The following is a 24,743-nucleotide window of genomic DNA, read 5'->3' as shown; positions in this document are numbered from 1 at the left end:
ATTTTGTTACGATAGATTAAGTTTTGAAGGAGGAATCAGTCGAGGGCGGAACCTCGATCTTTTAACTGAGTTTTTCTGAATGGACAATTTTTTTTCGATAAATCTAATTAGTGAATAGTAACATTAGTATATTTACCAAAAAAACTCAAACTTTTCGCTCCTGTAGCGTCTTAACGTTTTCACGTTACCCCAGATATTGGACAATATGTTTTGATCACACCATCTGTCGTAAACTTCTAACACCTACACTGTTAACTAAAACATCGAAAAGTCTGCCTTATTTTTATAACAACTTGGGTTAAAATCAAAGTACAGATATACTCAATATAAACATACACATGAACCAAAAACAAAGAAAAAAGCACCTTCTATATTTAAATTACGGACTTTAATCAAATAGCAAATTTTCAAATCTATATTTCAATATCCTGTATTGAAAAAGTAATCTAAATACTACTAAAATAAGGTTTAAAATTAATAAATGGAGATATACGATATTGCTAAAGGAATACTAATTAGCGCTGTGCCTATTTTGACACGTGTAAAGAAAATCAAATCTATTGGAATTTTATTTGTCTCCGTCCACAGAAGTTTTTCAACTGACAGGTAGGAGTGTTAATCAGTTTTTTCTACTCCCGTACTGTTATTCGTGAGTTACAAGGTCGTGCATAGAACTTAAAAACCCTACATAAAAGATGTCAGGACAAGTCTATCTAGTCTATACCCTGAAAACATTTAGTAGAAGTAACACGATATAGCTGTTACAGTTCAGTAAATACATTGCTACCAACTTAACAAACCAATTCGCAGAGTCGAGACTCCTTCGTTTTCTGCTGCGTTCATTGGCGACGCGTCGAGTCGCATTAAAATGTATGAGAACTCGATTCAACTCGGCTCGATTCGTCTTAGTGGCCAGGCTTCAAAGAACCATACCATAGACAGTTTTATTTTCATGTTTGCACTCAAACTGCATATTCAAAATGGTAGGCGGTCCACTAGATAACTAAGATGACTGAAAGTAGGTATTTATTGATTTATAATTTTCTTTCAAAATAAGCTTGGTCGTAGAAAAAGTATTGTATGCAACGGTGTTTAACTGAGTCAAAAAATGCTCGTGGCGTCTTTATTAACAATTTTCGGCTTCGCCTCAAATTGTTACCCACGCCACTCACCTTTTTTGACCTCTTTTAACCACCAGTTGCATAAAATACTATTAAGGAGACTTATATTATCACTAGCTTTTGCTCGCGGCTTCGCTCGCGTTAGAAAGAGACAAAAAGAAGCCTATGTCACTCTCTATCCTTTCAACTATCTCCACTTAAAAAATCACGTCAATACGTCGCTCCGTTTCCCCGTGAAAGACTTACAAACAAACAGACACACACAATTTCCCATTTATAATATTAGTATGGATTTATATTGGATAGATTCAAATTCTCTTTTCGTCATCAGATTACCAAGTTTGTGTAGGCACACGTCGGACACTGGCGATCAAATATATGTAATGCTCTAGTGCTGAAAAGTATAACTTTCTGCACTCTTTCAAGAGCAACCAAATTCCTTGTACATTACACAATGTCGTTTGACAGGAGACGAGCGAATTAGTCGCTTTATAACAAATAGTTGTGTAAAAATAGTCGTCATAAATCGTGCGCCGGCGCGCTGGAGGTGTCGGGCCACGAAACCAGCGTTTTTTTTTACTATTGATGAAGCTTTTGAAATCGAATTGAATGAAAATCACATCCAGATATAAATAAAACAGCCAATACACGAGTAAACTTTATATTTATCGTCATTATTCGCTTGCCCTTATCCCAATTACTTGGTTTCGAAACGGTATTTCTTTTTAATATTTCTTTTTTTTCCATAATTCTTTTTTTTCCACTACAAAAAAAAACTATTTTAAGACACCTTCACATATTTGCATGCTGTTTGTACACGGCTAAAAAAGGTGAACCCAACGACTGTTTACTTCTTTAAGATCTGTAAACATCCTTTTTTTGCAAATAAATTATTGTTTGTTTGTTTTTAAAAAAATAGTTTTTATATGTACAGTTTGAGCTCTTTCTAGCGATACCCCACTTGACCTAGTAAATTGACATTTACAGTTTGCCCCCCTTTCATTTTGGCCACTTTCTATAATTAATATTAATATATTTAAAAAAAAATACATTCAATTTATAGAGATTAACAATAGTTCTCGAGATATTTAGAAATGTGACAGACAGACGGACAGAACGACGCCATAAGGGTTCCTTTTGTACCTTTTTGGTACGAAACCCTAAAAAGGCGATTTTATCTCGCTCCTATCTCGGCGGGCGAGTCTCCTATTTAATGACCACATATCGTTACAGCAAACACCGCAGCGTTATTCTCTTTACGACCAATAAATCCGTTATAATAATAACCTGCCAGTTATACCTACAAATATATCAATGGATATCTTTTAGCTTTTTTGATTGATTGATTTGGACAGATCTTGCTTTTTTAGTAATATATTAAATGTGTCGATGGAAACAGGGTGAAGGGCAAGCTAGCATAGATATAAACATAATGCTTTCTCAAAAACGGACGAAAATATAAAAAAAAAAACATTGTCTTAACACATCCATATTGATATTATAAATGGGAAAGTGTATGTGTCTGTTTGTTTGTCCGTCTTTCACGGCAAAACGGAGCGACGTATTGACGTGATTTTTTAAGTGGAGATAGTTGAAGGGATGGAGAGTGACATAGGCTACTTTTTGTCTCTTTCTAACGCGAGCGAAGCCGCGGGCAAAAGCTTAGTAGGTATATAATTCGATGTTATTTACGTTATAACAAACCTCTGTAATTCTAAATCAACTAATATGGCTGTACTTAAGGTATTCAAGGTATATGAGTAGGTATAAATGTATGTCGTGCAGATGTGTCAAATTTAACCTTTAGTAAAATGACATTTCGAGTTGATACTAAAAGTAGTGTCCGTCAGGATGGCGTGAGAGGTCTGAATAAATAGTCACAACATTTGCAGCAAATAACTGTACCTAAACTGTACTAAACTGTACCTAAGTATAGGGAAGAAAACTGTACCTCAAGCAATTAAACATTAAATAGATAGTTACATAGACACGCCGTTCTGGTCAGCTTGGCGCGCATAGCCGTGTATCGCCCCAACGTATGGGAACTATGTTCTGGAACATATATCAATAAACTGTACCTCACTAAACCGAATATGCTTCTTGTAACTCGAAACCTTTTAAAGTTCTGCCACACATGCGCGTTTTGAATTTTGATAGCGTAGGCGGAGCGGTAGCGGAGTATTAGCGGAGCGCATTGATAGCGGTGCGGTGGCGGATTGACGCCGGCGGGAACTAACGAGCGCGGATTGCGAGCCGAATGTGCGCGGATTGCGAGCGGAACGCCAGCATTTCGCCGGCGCACCGCTATCATTGCGCTCTGCTAACGCTCCGCTAACGCTACGCTATCAAAACAAAACGCTTTATGTGTGGCGGAGGTTTAAATCCCCTTGAGACAAAATTCGTGCACGGTCTGCACCTCTCTTCTCGATATCGGCTCTGCAAACCCATACGGGTGTAATCACTGATATTTGTAATAGTCTTTTGGCTATTAAACCTTTTGCACTGCTTGGATACTTTAATTATTCAATCGTTTGTCAAGTCAAGCTAATTCCCTTATTTTACGTTTATGTTTGTACAAAATCAGGGTTCTGAGTAACAGTAATTACATATTTTCGAGAACGATTATAATTTTACAAAGTTAAGTTTTTTGGTTATGGCTCACGAAAGTGGTACAAAAAGGTAGCTCATCTGATGGTAAAAGTTATCGTAGCTTATGGCCATAACTTTTCGAGTGTCACATGCGTGTTGCCGATCATAACGCACTAAACTTTCGCACCACACACTGTCAGAAACAGAAATAATATAATCAATGCAGCATTATCTTCTTCCGTAGGTACATCTCTATCACAAGCCATCATGCTTTATACTGAACTAGCTTTTGCCCGCGGCTTCACTCGCGTTAGAAAGAGACAAACAGTAGCCTATGTCACTCTCCATCCCTTCAACTATCTCCACTTAAAAAATCACGACAATTCGTTGCTCCGTTTTGCCGTGAAAGACGGACAAACAAACAGACACACACACTTTCCCATTTATAATATTAGTATGGATTAGTATGGGTTATAATTTGTGTATGTAGAGGCACAAAAAATCTAATAATGACACTAAACATCTCGAAATAAACTGATAAGTCAAATTACGCATATAAATAGTTTTTAGTGAAATTAAATAGGGTATAAACTAAATATTACCTACACATAATAGTTCATCCTCAGTTTCTCGACACGTGGCAAACCATGAACAAACGGACCTCTCGCTCGTTTTTGCAAGCAGTGGCCCGTTTATCGAAAAGTACAAGCCTTGTATTACAAGTGTGTTTCCATGACAACCCATACGATTTGACAGTTCGCGCACTTGTAATACAAGGCTTATACCTTTCGAGAAACGGGCCCCAGGTATTTAGGGTTCTCAAAGGTCGGCAACGCATAAGTGGCTCCCCTGATGTTGCTTATGTCCATGGGCGGCGATGACTGCTTACCACCAGGCGGCTCGTCTGCTCGTTTGCTGCCTATTTCATAAAAAAAGAAGAAAAAAATTATACTTATCTAAAAAATCTAAAAATAAACCTAAAAACCATCCTCCAGGCCCTGGCCCCTCAGCAGGGTGCCCATCACGCTAGCAGCATTCCCGCGCTGTATTGCAATATTTGCAATAGCAATTCTTTCCGCGAGAAAACTGCCGGCACGAAGGTCACCTTGCCTCCCTTAACCTTTTGTTTATATTATACATAGGTACATACTTTCATAAATAAAATATTTATACATTTCACTCGTTTCCAATAAAATACACCCAAGAATTTAGCACTAATGGGATGAATTTCTAAGACTCGGAACTTTTAATTTTTGGCAGTAAGCTCTCAAGTGCCTGCCAAAGTGCATCGAAGAAAAAATGGAGACGCCGACAACCGGGCTTAATCGGCTCCGTAATATTCGGAGCATTCGGAAACTGTGCTGGTTCGAAGTGGCCAAATATATTGCCATCCATACTTTTATACAGCGTGTAAATTTGCAAAACTGTTCCAACACCCACCCATATTCTTTAAATATTGAAATTAAATTAAGTTGCTTATTCAATTACCGGTATTCTAGTGAATCGCGCTGACGGCACCGTGGTGTGCGACTTTCAATCCGGAGGGGCCAGGTTCAAACTTTGGTTCATGCCAGATTTGAGTTATTGAGATTTTTAAAACTTATGTTGTCAAAAGGACATTGTTAGAAATGCCATTCCATTCGTTTCTCGAAGCTACAAGTTACAATTTACAAGTGGTTGTCAATGTCTAATATGACAATTTGGAAAGAGTCGTCCGCTTGTAACTTGTAACTTACAGTTTTGAGAAATAATAATAATAAGAATTAAAATGAATAAAGGAAATAAAAGTTAGTGTCACATTACTTTTTAAATTAAACTGTCTTAAAGGGCCTCTGCGCTGTTGGCTTCGGCCCCACGCACGCCTCCCAAAAGTCCGGGACCCCATGGTCCCGAGAACTGGAAAGGACATACAAATAATAATAATAATAAAAGCCATTTATTTCCCAAATAGTGTGTTAGAAAAATACAGATTTAGCTTATGTGTACAGTTAGTACTTAAGTATTTGTAAAGAAAAAAGAAATTAAAAAGAAATTAAAAAACGAAATTAAAATTAGATTTTATGTGGGTTTGTCCATTTTTGGACGTAGGCCTCCTCCATGTTGCACCATAATTCTCTATCGGCTGCCAGACTGGCCCAGGCTATGCCAGCCTGTTCGGTTATGTCATCTCGCCATCGTCGGAGCGGATGGCCTGTCCCTCGCCCGCCATCTGGTGGGTACCAGTGTAGAACTCTTTGGCTCCATCGGTCGTCTTTGGCTCTCGCTGTGTGTCCGGCCCATCGCCACTTAAGGCGACATGCCATTTCCGCTGCGTCCATTATATTTGTCCTCTTACGAATTTCAGTGTTTCTTACTTTATCTTTAATTTTTATACCGAGTAAGCTTCGTTCTATGGCTCTTTGAAATTTTTGTACTTTAATCAAAAATACCAAGCCAAGTCGATAGACAATAAATGTCCATCGACTTGGCTTGGTATTTTTAATCATAAATAGCTCTTGGTCATAAACAGCTTTTTAATCATAAATAGCATTCCCATTTTCCATTTAAGGTCCCTCTGATTTCATGTCAACTCGCATGTGACACCCTTGTAGTAGCCGCTTACGCGATGACGAGTAAGGTACCAGGACATAATGAAAGACCAAGAGTGAGACCAATATTATTTATGATTGACAATACCAAGCCAAGTGGACGGACATGAATCTCTAAACATTGGACTGGAATGGGCTAAATGAACATCCAGCATTTCCACCACTGGTAACACAAGTGCTGCTAAGTCCTTCAAGGTCCCGATGGTGGCAGGTCCGACCTTATGAGGCTCGGCGCTTAGGACCTCGAGAACGTTGTTGTGGATTGCGTAGTTGACTGTTCGACGGAGGTGGTACTGGAAGAGATATTGACAGTTAAAGGTTTTAATGTGGTCAAATTTTATGCTGATGCTGGAGTGCAGCGGAGTGGCTCCGTACAGGGCAAAACATCTTGGATCTCCGAGAGACCTCCCCGAGGTCCTACTCAACATTAAGTGCCAGTTCAGACACAGTGGAAACCGCGCAGATCTTATTTTAATAGCATGGTACTAGACCGAACAACCGCGCGGTGTAGTGTGAACGTTCCAGTACTAAGCTATTGAAATAAGATCCGGTTGATCCGAGCGGTTTGCATCCGCGCGGTTTCCGCTGTGTGTGGAGTAGCACTAAGGGTCTGGTAGGATTAATTATTTTTTCGAGGAGTTGGGATGGCAGGACTAGCCAACCGGCGGGTATCACGCTTAATAGGCGTAAGACGTCGAGTTGTGGAAAATCGCCAGTCCTACAATACATTAGAAGCTGCATCAAAAGTTGCTTCTTATATTTGTCGCTCTTTTCTAATATTGGACACGCTTTCTACCTCATATGTAGATCTTAACATATCACTGGATGCAATCGGCGCTATGGATGAAAAAAGGCGTCGTTGCGCAGTCGCGCCAAGGAAATTCGACGGAATTGGCTTAAACGGTCATGAAAAACGCTGCCGCTCTACTGACAAGACACTGTTCTAATACTCCTATCATCATCATCCTCCTTTCGTTATCCCGGCATTTTCCATGGCTCATAGGAGCCTGGAGTCCGCTTTGACAACTAATCTCAAGATAACACTTTAAGTTCTCGCGCTTTGTACACATATTTAAAGCTGCACACTTTGCTGGGACGTCAGTCTTCCGCGACCACGGCCAGTGCAACCTGGCCGAAACGTTGGGAAAAAAGGTAAAAATAATGTTAATTAATCGCGTTCGACCTGTGTGTGACTTTAAATATAATCTCAAGATTTGGCATAGGCATTTTACGAAAGCGACTGCCATCTGACCTCCCAACCCGAAGGGTAACTAGGTCTTATTGGAATTAGTCCGGTTTCCTCACGATGTTTTCCTTCACCGAAAAGCGACTGGCAAATATCAAATGACATTTCGCACATAAGTTCCGAAAAACTCATTGGTACGAGCCGGGGATCGAACCCGCGAACTCCGGGTTGGAAGTCGCACGCTCTTACCGCTAAGCCACCAACGCTGTTTTAATAGTCCAATGATTTCCTATATTTTAAAAGGAGTGTACAAGTTTCTAATGGGTCGGCAACGCGCATGTGATACCCCATGAGTTGCAGGCTTTCCATCAGGCGGACCGTATACCTGTTTGCCACCGACGTGGTATAAAAAATGGGTTATAGAGTTACCTGTATAACCAGCATTGCGGCTAGGTGAACCGGCTTCACATTAATGTCCTGCAGACGGCGAACTAGGTTCCTGGACGTCAGGTCATCTGGTCTTCCCAGTTGGGTGAAAATTCTGGGCGCCTGTGAAACATCACAAAACCACATAAATAAATGGTACTTAAATATAATGGGAGAGAGGGCCTTCAAGGGGAGCGGAGAGTGATGTTGAGACGCGCATCAATAAAGCGAGAGCAGCGTATGCCCAGCTGAAGCCTGTTTGGACGTCCACCGTAATAACTCGGGGTACTAAAATTAGAATGTTCAACTCTAACGTCAAGTCGGTCCTTTTGTACAGTTGCGAAACATGGCTTGTGACTCTTGTGAGGAAGGACATCACCAATCAGTTGCAGGTATTTATTAACAAGTGTCTCCGGCGCATCTTGGGTATTTACTGGCCGACAACTATTTCAAACGCTAGATTGTGGCAGATGACGGGACAAAAACCCGTAGGCCAGGAAATACGCGCACGGAAGTGGCGATGGATAGGGCACGTGCTACGCAGAGCAGACAACCACCTGTCCAAGCAGGGTCTCCGCTGGCAATCACCTGGCAGTAGACGGTCGGGACGGCCTTGTACCACGTGGAGGCGGTCAGTGGAGAAGGAGGCTGGCGCAAGTGGACTAGGCTGGAAGGATTTGGAAACAGTCGCCCAGGATCGTGAAAAGTGGAAGATTCTTCTAAGAGCCCTATGTCCCTAGTGAGGGATAACAGGAACACATCATCATCATCAAATATAATGGGGCATTCTTACAAAGATTGACTGAGTTCCATGGTACCTAAGAAAATTTATGTTGTTGGGTACCCAGAAAACGATGTACAGTGTGGTATGACGGGCTCGAAACTAACTTAGATCATGAATCTAGCTCATTAAAAAGAAGAAGAATGTTTTAAATTGACACAAGTCACGAATTTCTTTTTCGCAAGTAGGTACACTATTATGGCCCTGAGAAGTTTAGACATAACAATAAATGTTCTATTTTGTAAACTAGTTCGGGAAAAAACATCGATTTGACAAAAATAATCCCACTTGTCACACTAGTGTGATAAAACCACCATCTGTAGTGAAATAGTACATTACGATACTAGTACGAAAAAATAGAAGTTCGAAACGAGTGGCGATATAGTACATTACGATACAAGTGCGTAAAAAAAACTCGTGTCGATTTAAAACACTCCCTTCGGTCGTGTTTTAATTTATCGCCACTCGTTTCGAACTTCCTTTTCGCACGTGTATCGTACGACGTTTTTCAGTACAGATGAGTCTCCGAAGTTTCGACCTGGCATATAATGAACCACTTCTCGCACTAGTGCGTAAAAAAAACACCATCTGTACTGAAAAATTAAAACACGATCGAGCAGAGGTATATAATGAACCACTTCTCAAACTAGTCCGTAAAAATATCCACAAAATTAAAATTACTTTAAAAAAAAACCCCGACCGCGACATAATAAACCGAATATCATGAAACATGGCTAAGAACACTTCCGATTAACTCAGCTTTCAGACAAAAAAACTAAGTCTATATCGGTTCATCCGTTTGGGAGCTCCGATGCAACAGACAGACACACACAGACAGACAGACAGACACACACAGACAGACACGTCAAACTTATAACACCCCGTCGTTTTTGCGTCGGAGGTTAAATAGCACCATCTGTACTGAAAAGTACATTATTACAGTTTTTTGTATTAAGTATCTGGATACAAAAATTAAATATGTTATTAGAAAAACTACTATTTTCAAAGAAATAGAAATAGAAATAGAAATAATTTATTATGAATAACATAAGTGTACATTGGTTTTTCTTAAAGACTAAGAATTTTACAAGGGATGATTTATACAAATGCCTGAGCTAGGATAGTTCCTGTGTTTCAGGCAATAACAAGGACTTAATTGGTAAATTATTATTAATTATTCACTATAATAAAGCTAATTATTTTAATTATAAATAAACAAAAAACATATTACAGCAGGTTCTCAACTAGGTAATTAATTAATTTACAACCATAAGCAAAATTTCTGTATCATCGTACCTACGTCATACAATAAACATAGCTACATGGGTGTATATGAATAATACGTGTTTTTCTTGTGTTAAGTAATTTAGCTTGATACACATTTTTACTAAAGTATAACATGCTATTTCCTATATCAGCAGAATTTTAATAAACAGGGTCAAAATCAAATTTACGTAAATCATTTTCAAGTTTGTTTATGCTTCATTAGTGACAAATTGCATGCATTACGTGATTTAAGTATGTTAAAATAAGGTTCTGTAGAGTTATTTAAATTGCTAAAATTGTCAGTGGGTTCCGGCAGAGCCAGAAATTTGTGTGAGAGCCGCGACATCGTATACTTTAGACTCTGACACAGAAAATTGTCTATTAGGTGGAGCAAGATCATATTATACATAAGAAGGATAATCTAATGGGAATAAAAAGTACTATGAAAATATGTTAAGAGGCGCTCCTAAGCGCCTTCATAGTCTACAGAATTTATGAATCTTTTCTCAGCCATTTGTCTCGCTGGGCAGTCGGGGTCGCCTGTTTGATGGTCGTTCGGTTTCTTGAAGTGCGAACAGGTTGCACACTTCGGAGGTTTGTCCTTTTTTGGACATTCTTTGAAAGTGTGACCCGCTTCCCCGCAATGTCCGCAGATGTTGCACTCCATTTTGCAGGTCTTTGCAGCATGATTGTAGAGCTGGCATTTGAAGCAACGTGTGACTAGGGTGAAATCTCTCACTGGGCACGACGACCAGTTCACAAAAATCCTGTCATTCTTAATTAGGGCCTTGCCGATCACTCCAGGAACCTCAATTATGTAATTACAGGACTCAGCATCCTTTTTCCCGGATTTGTGACTAAGTCTCGTAGCGGTCAAAAATTTCTCGAGCGTCCAGTCCTGTATCTTATCGTCCAAGTTTTGTTTATAAATGCACTTCAGGACATCATTTTCATGCATTTCCGCGGGAACTCCAATTATGACAATTCTGGGCTTGCGTTTTAGTGGCTCGTCAACAGTGAGTCCAGAGGTAGTGAACTGTGATGATTGTTTCAGTTTTACAATGTCCTCTTTAGAATCAGTGCTTATCACTACACCGCCGTTTCTTACTTTGCGTAACCCTCTCACGTGCAGTTTCATTTCGTCGGGCCGAATAATCTTTTGAACGAGGGATTTTGTCTCCTCGCTCGACTTCAATTTGTCCACAGGGTATATTGCGACTGAGCTGATATTAGACGGTTGGACATACCTCGTTCCAGATTTCTTCAGGGCATCGGCAAATGAAACTGGTCCAGGGTCTGGTCGGCTGGATTCCTCAATCGTCCTCTGTAGGTCTTGGATGCGTTGCACTAGGTCAGTTTTTTCCTGGTGAGCTTGATGCGACTGATAAGCTTGGATCGCATGGGATTTTAGCGATTGGTACTCAATAGCCATTTGTGAGGCGTAATGAGTCACGTTGCGACAAAGAGTGCTTATTCTGAGCTTCTGGTCAATGTTAAGTTTACCTTCTGCTGCTGTTTGGCTAATGTCTTGCAAGTTTAGATCTATCTTTTTAAACCAAGCTTTGATGTCACTTGTAGCAATGACCTTCGGGGGCTCTTCATCCTGCTCCATGTTTGCGGGCGCGGGCGCGGGCAGGACGGGCTGCGGCGTGGGCGTCGAGGGCGGGCTGCGACGCGTTAGGCCACTCCGGTTAAAGGGACTATTCCCGTTTGACATTTCAAACACTTAGTTATCCTATGTCGACATTATACTACAGCCACGAAACGCGATAGCTGAGTAATGACCCAGATTACGCACGAAATGCAGAATTATGCACGCGAATAATTAAATATCTTAATTAACACGTCCGAAACTCATTGACGTCTAGAGATGAATGATAAATACTCTTTGGTTTGTAGTAGCGGTCATTTGCCCCCTAAAATCCAATGGCTGATTACACCAAGGCCGTTAGTTGTGTCCGAAGCTTACTATGTCTTCCTGTCCCTCCGTTCCCTGTCTGCTAAACGGCCACATCTCAAAAAATAGTACATTACGATACAAGTGCGTAAAAGAGGAAGTTCTAAACGAGTGGCGACAAATTAAAACACGACCGGAGGGATTGTTTTAAATCGACAGTTACGAATTTCCTTTTCGGACGTATATTGTACGACGTTTTTCAGTACAGATGGCCGTCTGAAGTTTCGACCTGACAAAAAAATTATCACCTTGCGCATTAGCGCGGGCAAAAATCAGCATCTGTACTGAAAAAAACACTTTTCGGTACAGATCGTGTTTTTTTTACGCACTAGTGCGAGAAGTGGTTCATTATATGCCAGGTCGAAATTTCGGAGGGCCATCTGTACTGAAAAACGTCGTACGATACACGTGCGAAAAGGAAATTCTTCCTTTTTTTACGCACTTGTATCGTAATGTACTATTTATAAAAATAAGTATAATAAGTAATAGTAATAATTAAAATTAAGTACCCTTCGAGCAATTCTGCTTTATTCCATTAGTGGAAACTGTTTTGGCTCATGTATTAGTCATGACTGTAACCTATATTCTGTAAAATTGTAAGCTGTTTGTTTCCCAATAAAGATAAGTAATAAAGATAATAAAAGACGCGTATCAAAGTTTCGACTTCAACACAAGTTTGTGAATCAAGGTGGTAATTTTAATGATTCCAAACCCAAATCTGAAATAATCTCAAAAATAAAAAAAAATAGAGATATGGCCGTTTGGCAGGCACGGGACGCCTTGATATACAGTTCCTATTTCCTCTGAGACGGCCTAACCTCAGATTCTGGCCATAAAAATGGCGTTATTATTATACAAGTTTACTCACGAGATTCGGTTCGCCATAAAAATCTGCCATAAATTCGATTATACCTACCTTAGTACAGGGTAATATACATAGATGCAAACAGGGTGCCAAAAATACACGGTGAACTAAAAATTACCGTTAAAGCTATGTGCGTTCCCATTGAGGGTCCACGTTAGAATTTCGAGCTTTTGAGCATGTCAGTCTTTAGTAAAAGTTCTCAAACGATTGTAAATTCAACCAATAATTTGTAAAAGTTACATTCGGTTAAAGGTGGACCCTCAGTCGTGCATATTAGGTATCCACTTCAAATTTACAACTTCTGTAAATGACTACTCTTAGTAAAAGATTTGTAAAACTAATTTCATTAATTGTGACTCCTTTCTGCTAATTAACTCAATACGAAAAAAAGGCATGTAGAATGCGGTCCCTCAATCGATCGCGATAAGTTCACATTAAGGGATAACAATAGTATTATTTAAAACTTTTTAACAAAAAATAAAACCGCCTTCAAAAATAAGCGCGTTACAAAACACGGAGAAACTAAAAAGCCAAAAATAATAAACCTTTCAATTCAGATTTCTTATCGTATTGCAATAAGCTAAACATCCAAATTATAAACAAATCAATTATTTTTGTAGTCGGTACCAGACCTGTTCGTCGCCTTGCTATTGCCTGTTTGCCCCACCCAACCATACACAGGCTGGTACCGACTCCAAAAATAATTGATTTGTTTATAATTTGGATGTTTAGCTTATTGCAATACGATAAGAAATCTGAATTGAAAGGTTTATTATTTTTGGCTTTTTAGTTTCTCCGTGTTTTGTAACGCGCTTATTTTTGAAGGCGGTTATATTTTTTGTTAAAAAGTTTATTTATTTGTTGATTTTTAGTGGTTCCTAGTGATATTATATGTATCAGTCCGAATACATGTACAGTAGTGAAAGAATTATCCTTAAACTCCTAACCATTGAGGAGTTGACCTTCCATCATCAGCTCAGCCACATAAAATTATTACCATCAGACGTAAATACTGGTGTACCTTTGAAAAATAGACTAAAAACATTACATGTGCCTATAACATTTGAAGAGTTCCCTCGATTTCTCCAGGATCCCATAATCAGACCCTGACTTGGTGCCAATGGGACCATCTCGGGGTTATACCGGTTCGATCAAAAAAAAAATTTTGAAAATCGGTCCACGATTCTCGGAGATATCGAATAACATACATACAAAAAAAAAAAAACATTCAGTCGAATTGAGAACCTCCTCCTTTTTTGAAGTCGGTTAAAAATGAGAGTTAGTAAAAGTACTCGAATCATTGTAAATTCAAGCTTTAGTTTGTAAAAGATGCCATCGATTAAAGGTGTTCCCTCAATTGAAACGTTTATCATAAAAATAAATCAATTTACGTAACATTTAGTTGTTAAATAGGCAATTGCTATAGTCTACTCGTCAGTAAAAAATATTTACTAACTATTGCTCCATCGATCAGTAAAGACAAATGTACCGTTTTACTTAAAATAATAATGAAACGCCTGCAAAGAAATACTACGGACCAGGTGACCACACATTAGGAATTTGTTTGATAATTTTGTGGTTTGTATGGTCCATCTTTTGTCTGTCATACGGGCGATATGACCAGCCCAGTTCCACTTGAGTTTGAGGGCGTGTGTGAGAGCATCGGTTACCTTGCTTTTCTCTCTAATTTTTGAGTGTCTTATTTTGTATATTTTCTTTAGTCCTAGTTATAAAAATATTACTTACAGTGAACAGGATGTCATAAAGCCTGGCGCAAACATGGAACACTTGTCTGTCGGCGATCTCGTCGTGTAGATCTCGCGATTCCACCGTCATGTAGTAGTGGTGTGCGGTGTCTATGCGCTGGGTCGCCGACTGGTTTCTGGGTAGATCCTGGAAATCAAATAATCTAGTTAAAATAACCTAACCACAAAATTAAAATTAAAAAAAAAACCCCGACCGCGACTTAGTAGACCGATTTTCATGAAACATGGCTAAGAACATTCCCGACTAACTAGCTTTCAGACAAAAAAAAACTAAATCTAAGTCGGTTCACCCGTTCGGGAGCTACGATGCCACAGATAGACACACACACACAGACAGACAAACAGACAGACAGACACGTCAAACTTATTGTTATAACACACACAGACAGACAGACAGACAGACAAACAGACAAACAGACAGACAGACACGTCAAACTTATTGTTATAAGTTTGACGTGTCTGTCTGTCTGTTTGTCTGTGTGTCTGTCTGTCTGTCTGTGTGTGTGTCTATCTGTGGCATCGTAGCTCCCGAACGGATGAACCCCCGGGGTGTTCCCCGTCGTTTTTGCGTCGGGGGTTAAAAATAGATAGACTCGCAAAAATATATGACACGCTCTTATTGATCCACATCCTGTTTTTATTGAACTTTGAGGGTTGGTTCTTTAAATCTAATACAATTAATTTGTCTAAGAAACTAGCGTCTTAACTCTTACGGTCATCGAGATAAAAATAATTACTGAACACGTGTGTGACGGCCTCTACCAATTTCTAATGTTATATTTGTTTTGACATGTGCCGTCAATCATTTGAAACTAACTTGAATGTTATTCGGGTCTCTCACACTAATAAATTCATTTATTATGTATGAAAACGATGAAATTTTTTTTTTGCGAATTTTACTAAAAGTGTTATACAGGGTGTTAGCTGATAACGAACCTAACGACCTGTCGAATTTAACGGAAAACAAAAAAACACGGTGTATATATGACCTAGCCATAAATTTAGTTACTTACCCGAGCTATATCGATGAGCTTCATGACGAGCGCGGAGTAGATCTTGCGACTGATGGCTTCTGCGCGACGTTTTCGGTAGAAGTCCACCTCCCTGTAGCAAATTAATTTATTAATTACCGGATGCACTACATAAATAGTTAGTTATTTTAAAAGGATACGGTAGCGAAAATGCTAAAATGGAAAGGAGCCTCCTTGGGAATTTTGGGAATTTTAGTTAAATATACAAGTGTTATTAACTAGATTTATCAAAAAATTGTCCATTAAGAACAAGTCAGTCAAAAGATATTTCAAAAAATTCTTTAAAATCGAGGTTCCGCTCTCGACTCTTTTCTCCTTCAAAACTTAATCAATCGGGACGAAATTTGAGAATCTGAATAACAATGAAATTTAATAATCTATGTCGGACCGTTTAGCTTTTTTGGTAAATTTTTTTGCGCCACAATGTAAAAAGCCGTTTTTGGAAATTTTTGATTTACTCTAGAGTCTTTAAAAAGCAGAATATCAGAAAAATTAAAACGGTCCGACACAGATAAAAATAGTAACAATCTGTGTTGAAAAAACAATGTTCTATCTTCAAAAACCAGGGAGGAAATAGTTGAGAGCGTTTGTATGGAGAATTGACCCCTACCGTATCGTCTTAATACTTAACTACTGCAGCAAAAAACCACACCCCCACAAACATCAGTTCGTTGGACATAACCTACCTGCCACTATATTCTAATAAAGTCACAAATACAAACATTTATTCTCTCACAAAAGGTTCATTCAGATATAGATATAACAGCAAATGTATGTCATGATGATATATATCCTGTAATCCCTCAGAGAGACATAGGGCTCTTTGAAGAATCTTCCACTTTTCACGACCCTGGGTACATGGCATAAACGCGCACGAAACGAAACGCTCGTAGATATCTATCTCTATCGCTATTGCGTATTGGCGCGACAGAGCCAGACTACCTTTCGCTGCGTTTCGTTTTCGTTTCGTGTCGCAGGAATGGCATTCGGCTACGCCACCAAAGCGACTAAATCCAAGATCCCAGGAGAGGACACTATAGTTCATCATAATAAAAATAACAAAAAAGACATCAGAAATCGTGAAACCTCTGGTTGAGGTAACTGGTGAACGAAGAGCTGGCGACTTCCTCGCATAACGTATCAGCATTGCGATAAGCCAAGAAATTTTACGAAAAAAAAAATTAAAATTATATAATAGCTAGTTTTCAAGTTTAGTCTTACTTTCTTATATAATTATGTAAATATTTTCATATAAATAAAAATTAAGTACGTAAAAGTTCTCCAATATCAGTTGCTAAAGAAAGTCAATGTTGCAGGCACATCTCGGACACTGGCGATCAATAGTTATTGTTATTTGTTTTACAAGGGGGCAAAGTTGTTGTTTATGCGCACCAATATTGATACCCGAGCAAGCGAAAGATTCTAATATTCGCTGCGCTCGTGGGTCACAAATTGGAATCTTGAGCGTTGCGAGGGTTTCAAGGCACGAAGGTTAAATAAACTTTGCCACCGAGTGAAACACAAAAATTTCACCACACCAACACGAACAAAATACTGACTTAAAACATCAAATTAAATCAAATCCATCAATTTATTAGATTTTTCTGATTCAAAATCATCATTTATAAGAAAATTCTACAAGCCAGCTTAAGACATCAAGTTAAAATTTGTATGAAATTACTTTGCACTCTTGTGAATAAAATGCAATTTTGCTATCTGTTTTCGAATAGCAAAGTAAGCCTTTATTAGTTGCTAGCACAGTCCAAGCTCTTGTAGGTGAACGCGTACCATGCTTGTATGAGTGAGATATGACAGGTCGACTGTTCGCGTTTTTGACAGGCGGTACATGTGAAGTCACCGAGAGCGGGTGGGCGGCACTTTCAGCGGGGAGCGGAAGTGGTCATACTGCACGATAGTACTCTTTATTATACTGTGATGCAGGTATGCGTGTATTGTATAGCTCCTATTTCTGGCTAGGATCCAAATCAATCAGGCTGTCTTTTGAGCAATATAAAAAAATAATGTCTTCGATGAATTTTCAATCTTTTAATAGAAAAAGTAACAATCTGTTTATTATATTGACCTATTTAAACAATTAGTTTTACTCTTCCCCATTTATAAATATTAGTATGGACACATCTCGGACACTGGCGATCAAATATATGAAAGTGGCGCGTTCCTAGCACACATTCTAAGCTCGTGTAGGTGAACGCGTACTGTGCTTGTATGAGTGAATTATGACAGGTCGACTGTTCGCGTTTCTGACAGGCTGTAACTGTGAGGTAACCGAGAGGGGGTGGGCGGCACTTTCAGCGGGGAGTGGGAGTGGCCATACTGTATGATAGAATATTAATGAAGAGAAGAATCACAAGCTGATTCGATCCTGACGATAAAAAAATGTGTCCTAAATTTTTTCCTTTACGTCACGATTTTAGTAAGGTACATAGGGACAAATCTCGACGGGGGGGCAAATGTAACTTATCCATAATTTCGTTTCTTTCCACGTTTTCGAAGGAAACCGTTTTCTCAATACATCTGTACTCGTACTGAGGTTACATACTAAGTTCTACATTATACCTTTTAACAATATATTTGATGAGCAGCGATATAGTCCTGTTGAGGAAGACCTGGTTCTCCTTCTTGAGATCGAAGGTCAGATGGTCGTTGAATTGCCGGTCCTGAAGTTACAACAGCTTTGGCCACATCTGTCTCTTTTTCTATTTTTCTTTATATATCTTTCTACCTGAATCGAGGAACACCTAATGTTTCTTCTTTAGATTAAAGGTTTTTGCTACATCTTTCTTTATATACCTTTCGCACTCTTTCTACCTAACAGACACCCTGGATCTGGTGAGAACGACTTGTTTTTTTCCTTTTTGAGATCGAGAGGTTTTATCGCTCTTTCTTTAACGTAAGTTACCTCTGAATCGTGTCCGCTTACAGATGTAAAAAGCGCTTGGTATCCGTTGGCTCATTGGGTGGACGACCTCCAGAAAATTGCTAGAAAACTGGAGGAGAATAGATCAGGACCGGGTCAAGTGGCGTACTGTGCTCAGCAGTGGGCGATGAAGAGCTGATGATGAAGGTACCTCTTGACAATATATTTGATGAGCAGCGACATAGTCCTGTTGAGGAAGACCTGGTTCTCCTTCTTGAGGTCGAAGGTCAGCTGGTCGTTGAATTGCCGGTCCTGGAGTGCCTCCACCACGGCTTTGGCTATGTGGCGGTTGTCGTTAAAGAATTTCTGGAAAGGAGTTAAAGGTTCATTATCAACTAGCTTCGACGACCGGTCTGGCTCAGTCGGTAGTGACCCTGCCTGCTAAGCCGCGGTCCTGGGTTCGAATCCCGGTAAGGGCATGTATTTGTGTAATGAGCAACAAATATTTGTTCCTGAGTCATGGATGTTTTCTATGTATGTAAGTATGTATTTATCTATTTAAGTAAGTATGTCGTCGCTTAGCACCCATAGTACAAGCTTTGCTTAGTTTGGGGCTAAGTTGATCTGTGTAAGGTGTCCCCAATATTTATTTATTTATTTATTTTGCCCGCGGCTTCGCTCGCGTTAGAAAAAGACAAAAAGTAGCCTATGTCACTCTCCATCCCTTCAAATATCTCCACTTAAAAAATCACGTCAATTCGTCGCTCCGTTTTGCCGTGAAAGACGGACAACCAAACAGACACACGTTCCCATTTATAATATTACTCAATATGACAGGTCGACTGTTCCAGTTTTTGACAGGCGGTAACTGTAAAGTAACCGAGAGGGGGTGGCCAGTGACTGGAATCGTGTCAGTGGCCAGTGTCTGCTTTTACTAACCTGCTTTAAACTTTTGACTGTATACATTTTCACACGTAAGAAAATTAAGTATTACAAAACCGGCCAAGAGCGTGTCGGGCCACGCTCAGTGTAGGGTTCCGTAGTTTTTCGTATTTTTCTCAAAAACTACTGAACCTATCAAGTTCAAAACATTTTCCTAGAAAGTATTTATAAAGTTCTACTTTTGTGATTTTTTTCATATTTTTTAAACATATGGTTCAAAAGTTAGAGGGGGGGGGACGCACTTTTTTTTCCTTTAGGAGCGATTATTTCCGAAAATATTAATATTATCAAAAAACGGTCTTAGTAAACCCTTATTCATTTTTAAATACCTATCCAACAATATATCACACGTTGGGGTTGGAATGAAAAAAAATATCAGCCCCCACTTTACATGTAGGGGAGGTACCCTAATAAAACATTTTTTTCCATTTTTTATTTTTGCACTTTGTTGGCGTGATTGATATACGTATTGGTACCAAATTTCAGCTTTCTAGTGCTTACGGTTACTGAGATTATCCGCGGACGGACGGACGGACGGACGGACAGACAGACAGACAGACATGGCGAAACTATAAGGGTTCCTAGTTGACTACGGAACCCTAAAAACGTCAGTACAAGGCTCTCTCATCCTCGCTGTACTTTAAAATGTGTTTTAAAATTCAAGTAACGCTTCTAGCCAAAACTGCAGTGTGAGTGCCATCAAAGATCACTTGTCTATTAGATGAACATCTGTGAGTGAGTTTAGTAAAACGTCCCACTTTGTCGGTTCTAGTTACGGAGCTACGGGCAGTTTAGTGAAATATGGCAAAACCTACCGAAAATCGGGTTTCAATAAAAACTGATTAATAAGACTCTAATCAAGTTATTATTTTGATGCCGGTGCAAAAATGTGCGCTGGTGGCCTAGCGGTAAGAGCGTGCGACTTTCGATCCGGAGGTCGCGGGTTCGAACCCGGCTCGTACCAATGAGTTTTTCTGAACTTATAATATACGAAATGTCATTTGATATTTGCCAGTCGCTTTTCGGTGAAGGAAAACATCGTGAGGAAACCGGACTCATTCCAATAAGGCCTAGTTACCCTTCGGGTTGGAAGGTCAGATGGCAGTCGCTTTCGTAAAAACTAGTGCCTACGCCAAATCTTGGGATTAGTTGTCAAAGCCGACCCCAGGCTCCCATGAGCCGTGGCAAATGCCGGGACAACGCAAGGAGGATGATGATGATGATGGTGCAAAAATGTCAAATTTAAGCACCTTTTCAGGGCCGCAAAGTATAGTGCCGACCGTCCCACTTTGTCGGTTACATAAAAAACCGTGGATATCATACTTGTGACTATTTTTCTATAGCTTAGTGAAATGCCAATACATGTTTAAACTTTATCTAGATATAAATATGTATTTATTTTTATTTTTCTCATGTCAGTGATATGATCCTTATGAGAACAAATGTCTTTAAACCTAAAACCTAAACGCCTGATTTTGTAACTCACGTGAGTGACCAGCAGGGCAATCATGGTCGCGCGATAAATGATAAAACATCGGGCCGTCGCTATCGCACTTACAAATAGTGCGATAAGGACGACCTGATGTTTTATCATTTATCGCGCGACCATAATATATTTATCCGTTTAATAAGGCAAAACGTTTCATTATTTTTTGACGGCAATAGGCTACTTGCCTTCTAGTCAAATCAGCTTCTTTTTAAGAACTGTCAAAACGAACTTAAACGACTTGCTAATATGGAATTAATATGAAATCGAATTGAGTGACGTCACGGTCAATTCAGTTACTTGATATATTTCTACCGAATTTATGAAATAGTAATTGCATTTAAAAATAACTTCTGTCCATGTTTTTCTTATATTTATTTGATGCTTTATTTCGTGCACGGTATAAAATATTTTATTTTAAGAACAGTCAAATTCCCTATACTGCTCCCGTTCTGATTCAGTTTGACGCAAACGCTGATTTGCAGAAGGCCGCTGTACCCATTGGCCCAAGGTATTGGACCAACGTGCAGATGCAGAGGGCTACTAAACTTGTCCGTATGTTATCGTGAGGAGCTACAGGAGTTTTACTATGTTAATTGACACTGAACCTTGACAATTTCGTGGCCATTTCTTATGTGACATTGATACTTAGGTTCTTCAGTTGGGCATGGGCAAGTAATGGAAGGAAATGTGTCATTGTCAGGCAACATTTGTCACCTTAGTAAAACAGGCCACATGTTAAATAAAAGCAAACATACAACTAGGGAAGAAATCAAATTATTTTATTGAATATTTTTTGATTTGTTGTTTTTCAAGTAGTCACACTACTATATTACGTTAGCCGCGTAAACTGAAGACCCGGGTTCGATTTCCGGCTCGGCCACCAGAGGGCCTTGTCGTTTTTTCTTTCGTGTATGATATCTATTTCAGTTTAAAAGTAAACATGTATAAATGAAGGCAATCGCTTGTTTTACAATGAAATAACGATATATTTAGAGTCACTCTATCACTCCTTCAGATTTCAACATATTGAAATTTGGAGATATCATTGGCACAATGGCTATACTCGTACGTATCGCATCAGACATTTCTTAAGATATTCTATCTTTATTTATCGCGGTGTCTATAAATATTAGTCTACGGCACCGAATAGCAATACAAATATAATATTTCATTGTGCATTCAATTCTGAAACAGGCTTTGGGCGCCATGACACATCGCTGTCACTGAAAAGCTGATATATTTTAAAAATGGCCTTTGTTTTCGTTTTGTTCGTGGCCAGTCTTATTTACATGCAGTTTGTTTCGACTTGTGCTCTTTGTGAGGCGTTTCTTTTACACCGTGTTTTTTTGTTTTCCGTTAAATTCGCACACGCAGTTAGGTTCATCATCAGGAACCACGCTGGATATCGCTTTTTGTTAATTATTTTTTTCTTTTCGTCTTCATACATAATTAATGGATTAATTAGTGTGAGAGGACCTTAATCATAACATTAAAGTCATTGTCAAGTGTTTGACGGCACATGTCAAAACAAATAACAATAGGAAGTGGTAAGTATTATGATTAATTTTTTTTTTTTTATTAAGCAGAAACGTCTGCTAACGATTCTAAACATTTTTATATTAAAGGAAAAAATGGAAAAAATTTACGCTTCCGGCGGGACTTCGGGTTCAAGTCCCGCCGGAAGCGTAAATTTTTCCATTTTTTCCTTTAATATAAAAAAAGTATTATAATGCCACACACGCGTTCAGTATTTTTTTTAATAATTCAATACCGTAAGAGTTAAGAGGCTAGTTTCTTAGAAAAATTAATTGTATTTGAACTAAAGAATATCCCCTTAAAAAAACGGAATTCAATAACTAACCTAACCACAAAATTAAAATTTTGAAAAACCCCGACCCTCGACATAGTGGACCGATTTTCATTAAAACATACGACTAACTCAGCTTTCAAACAAAAAAAAACTAAATCGAAATCGGTTCATCCGTTCGGGAGCTACGATGCCACAGACAGACACACACACAGACAGACAGACATACAGACACGTCAAACTTAATTAAAGGTGTTACCCTGTCGTTTTTGCGTCGGGGGTTAAAACAGCGTGTGTAGTGTTATAATATTCATTGATAACATAAAATAATTATGATGTACCTACATATTTATAATATAATAAAAAACCGGCCAAGAGCGTGTCGGGCCACGCTCAGTGTAGGGTTCCGTAGTTTTTCGTATTTTTCTCAAAAACTACTGAACTTATCAAGTTCAAAACAATTTTCCTAGAAAGTCTTTATAAAGTTCTACTTTTGTGATTTTTTTTATATTTTTAAACATATGGTTCAAACGCACTTTTTTTTCCTTTAGGAGCGATTATTTCCGAAAATATTAATATTATCAAAAAACGATCTTAGTAAACCCTTATTCATTTTTAAATACCTATCCAACAATATATCACACGTTGGGGTTGGAATGAAAAAAAATATCAGCCCCCACTTTACATGTAGGGGGGGGGGGTACCCTAATAAAACATTTTTTTCCATTTTTTATTTTTGCACTTTGTTGGCGTGATTGATATACAACATATTGATACCAAATTTCAGCTTTCTAGTACTAACGGTTACTGAGATTATCCGCGGACGGACGGACGGACGGACGGACGGACGGACGGACGGACGGAACCCTAAAAAGCTATCAAGCCCACTGGTGGCGAATGTGGTGGTGGTGGTTTCCACAATTTTATTTTATAAGATATTAAGTATTAAGTAAATTACATATTTTTAACATTAAAAATTAAATGCCTACCTCATCAAAAAACTGCGATGTCCCACGCACCAGCAAAAATAGTAACACTATCCTACACATAATAAAACAAAAAAAAAAAAAACAAAAAACCGTTTGAATTTTAAAATCTCCGCTGAAAATCGTTTTTATGGGCACGTACGCCGTGTAACGTTTTTATAGACGACGAAATTGTTAAAAAAATCCGCGCGGAATAATAAAAATGTTGGGTAACGTTTCGCCTTTTATTTGCGTATTGAGTGGTGTAATGGCCGGTACGGTAGTTATGTCATAGAATTGGTAGTATATTTATAGGTCAATATATAGGTATGTAGGTATTTTATTATAGTTAATGTTAAGCATGGTCCACACTTGTGACATGGCGACGGACCGGACTACGTGACATCGAACAGGACATGTTACGCTAAATGTGGACGATCTAGGTTGTGCTGACACGGTCACAATCCATGAGTACGACGAAATGTTACAAGTGTAGACGCATATGGTGGCGAACTAGACTGGTGCGTGGCGTGGCACGCGCGATTGTTATTCTTCCTCCAATAATTGCTAGGGACGCAGTGGACGCACCGCCAGGACACGTCTTGACGTGATCCACTTCTATCCCATGTCTGTCCCATGTCTGTATCTGTGTCATCTGGCGTACTCCGACACGTGTCAAAAAGCAAGTGTGGACGTGTCCTGGTCACATAGCGAATCCTTTGACAAAAACCGACTTTCGATGGATCGGCTCGAAACACGTAACTTTAATGCGTGACAGTACACAGACCAGCGTCCACATTGGGACTGGTTTGTAGATCGTAACCTCATACATTGTCCTGACAGTTATCCTGTGTGCGGCAGTTTCTTCCAGTGTCCGGAATGGATTATGCCGTACTGCAGCTTGTAACAAATTGTTCGCGTAACAAAAGACGTCCACATAAAGTACTGACACGTGTTCGTGATATGGTCACGGGATAATGTTCGGTATATTATCACAAGTGTGGACCCAGCTTTATAGGGACTTTTAAAGTACTTCACTACATACAAATTATAATAACTCTACGAGTATATGCCTAAATAACCATA

The 24,743-nt window shown here is 39.1% G+C and overlaps 1 protein-coding gene across 1 annotated transcript; it reads right to left on the bottom strand.

The window, feature by feature from the left end:
- Positions 1-6,354: 6,354 nt before the first annotated feature.
- On the bottom strand, positions 6,355-23,899 carry LOC125240722. Its single transcript, XM_048148755.1, has 6 exons — positions 23,682-23,899; positions 18,666-18,820; positions 15,559-15,649; positions 14,526-14,672; positions 7,914-8,033; positions 6,355-6,591 (listed from the first exon to the last, which is right to left on the bottom strand). The coding sequence occupies exons 1-6, from the start codon at positions 23,739-23,741 to the stop codon at positions 6,367-6,369; spliced, it is 798 nt and encodes a 265-aa protein (XP_048004712.1). The 5' UTR covers positions 23,742-23,899; the 3' UTR covers positions 6,355-6,366.
- Positions 23,900-24,743: the final 844 nt, after the last annotated feature.

The sequence above is a fragment of the Leguminivora glycinivorella genome, chromosome Z, assembly GCF_023078275.1.
Source record: "Leguminivora glycinivorella isolate SPB_JAAS2020 chromosome Z, LegGlyc_1.1, whole genome shotgun sequence".
Classification (NCBI taxonomy): Eukaryota; Metazoa; Arthropoda; class Insecta; order Lepidoptera; family Tortricidae; genus Leguminivora; species Leguminivora glycinivorella.
Note: the sequence above shows the minus strand (reverse complement) of the source record. Positions and strands in the feature narration are given on the sequence as shown.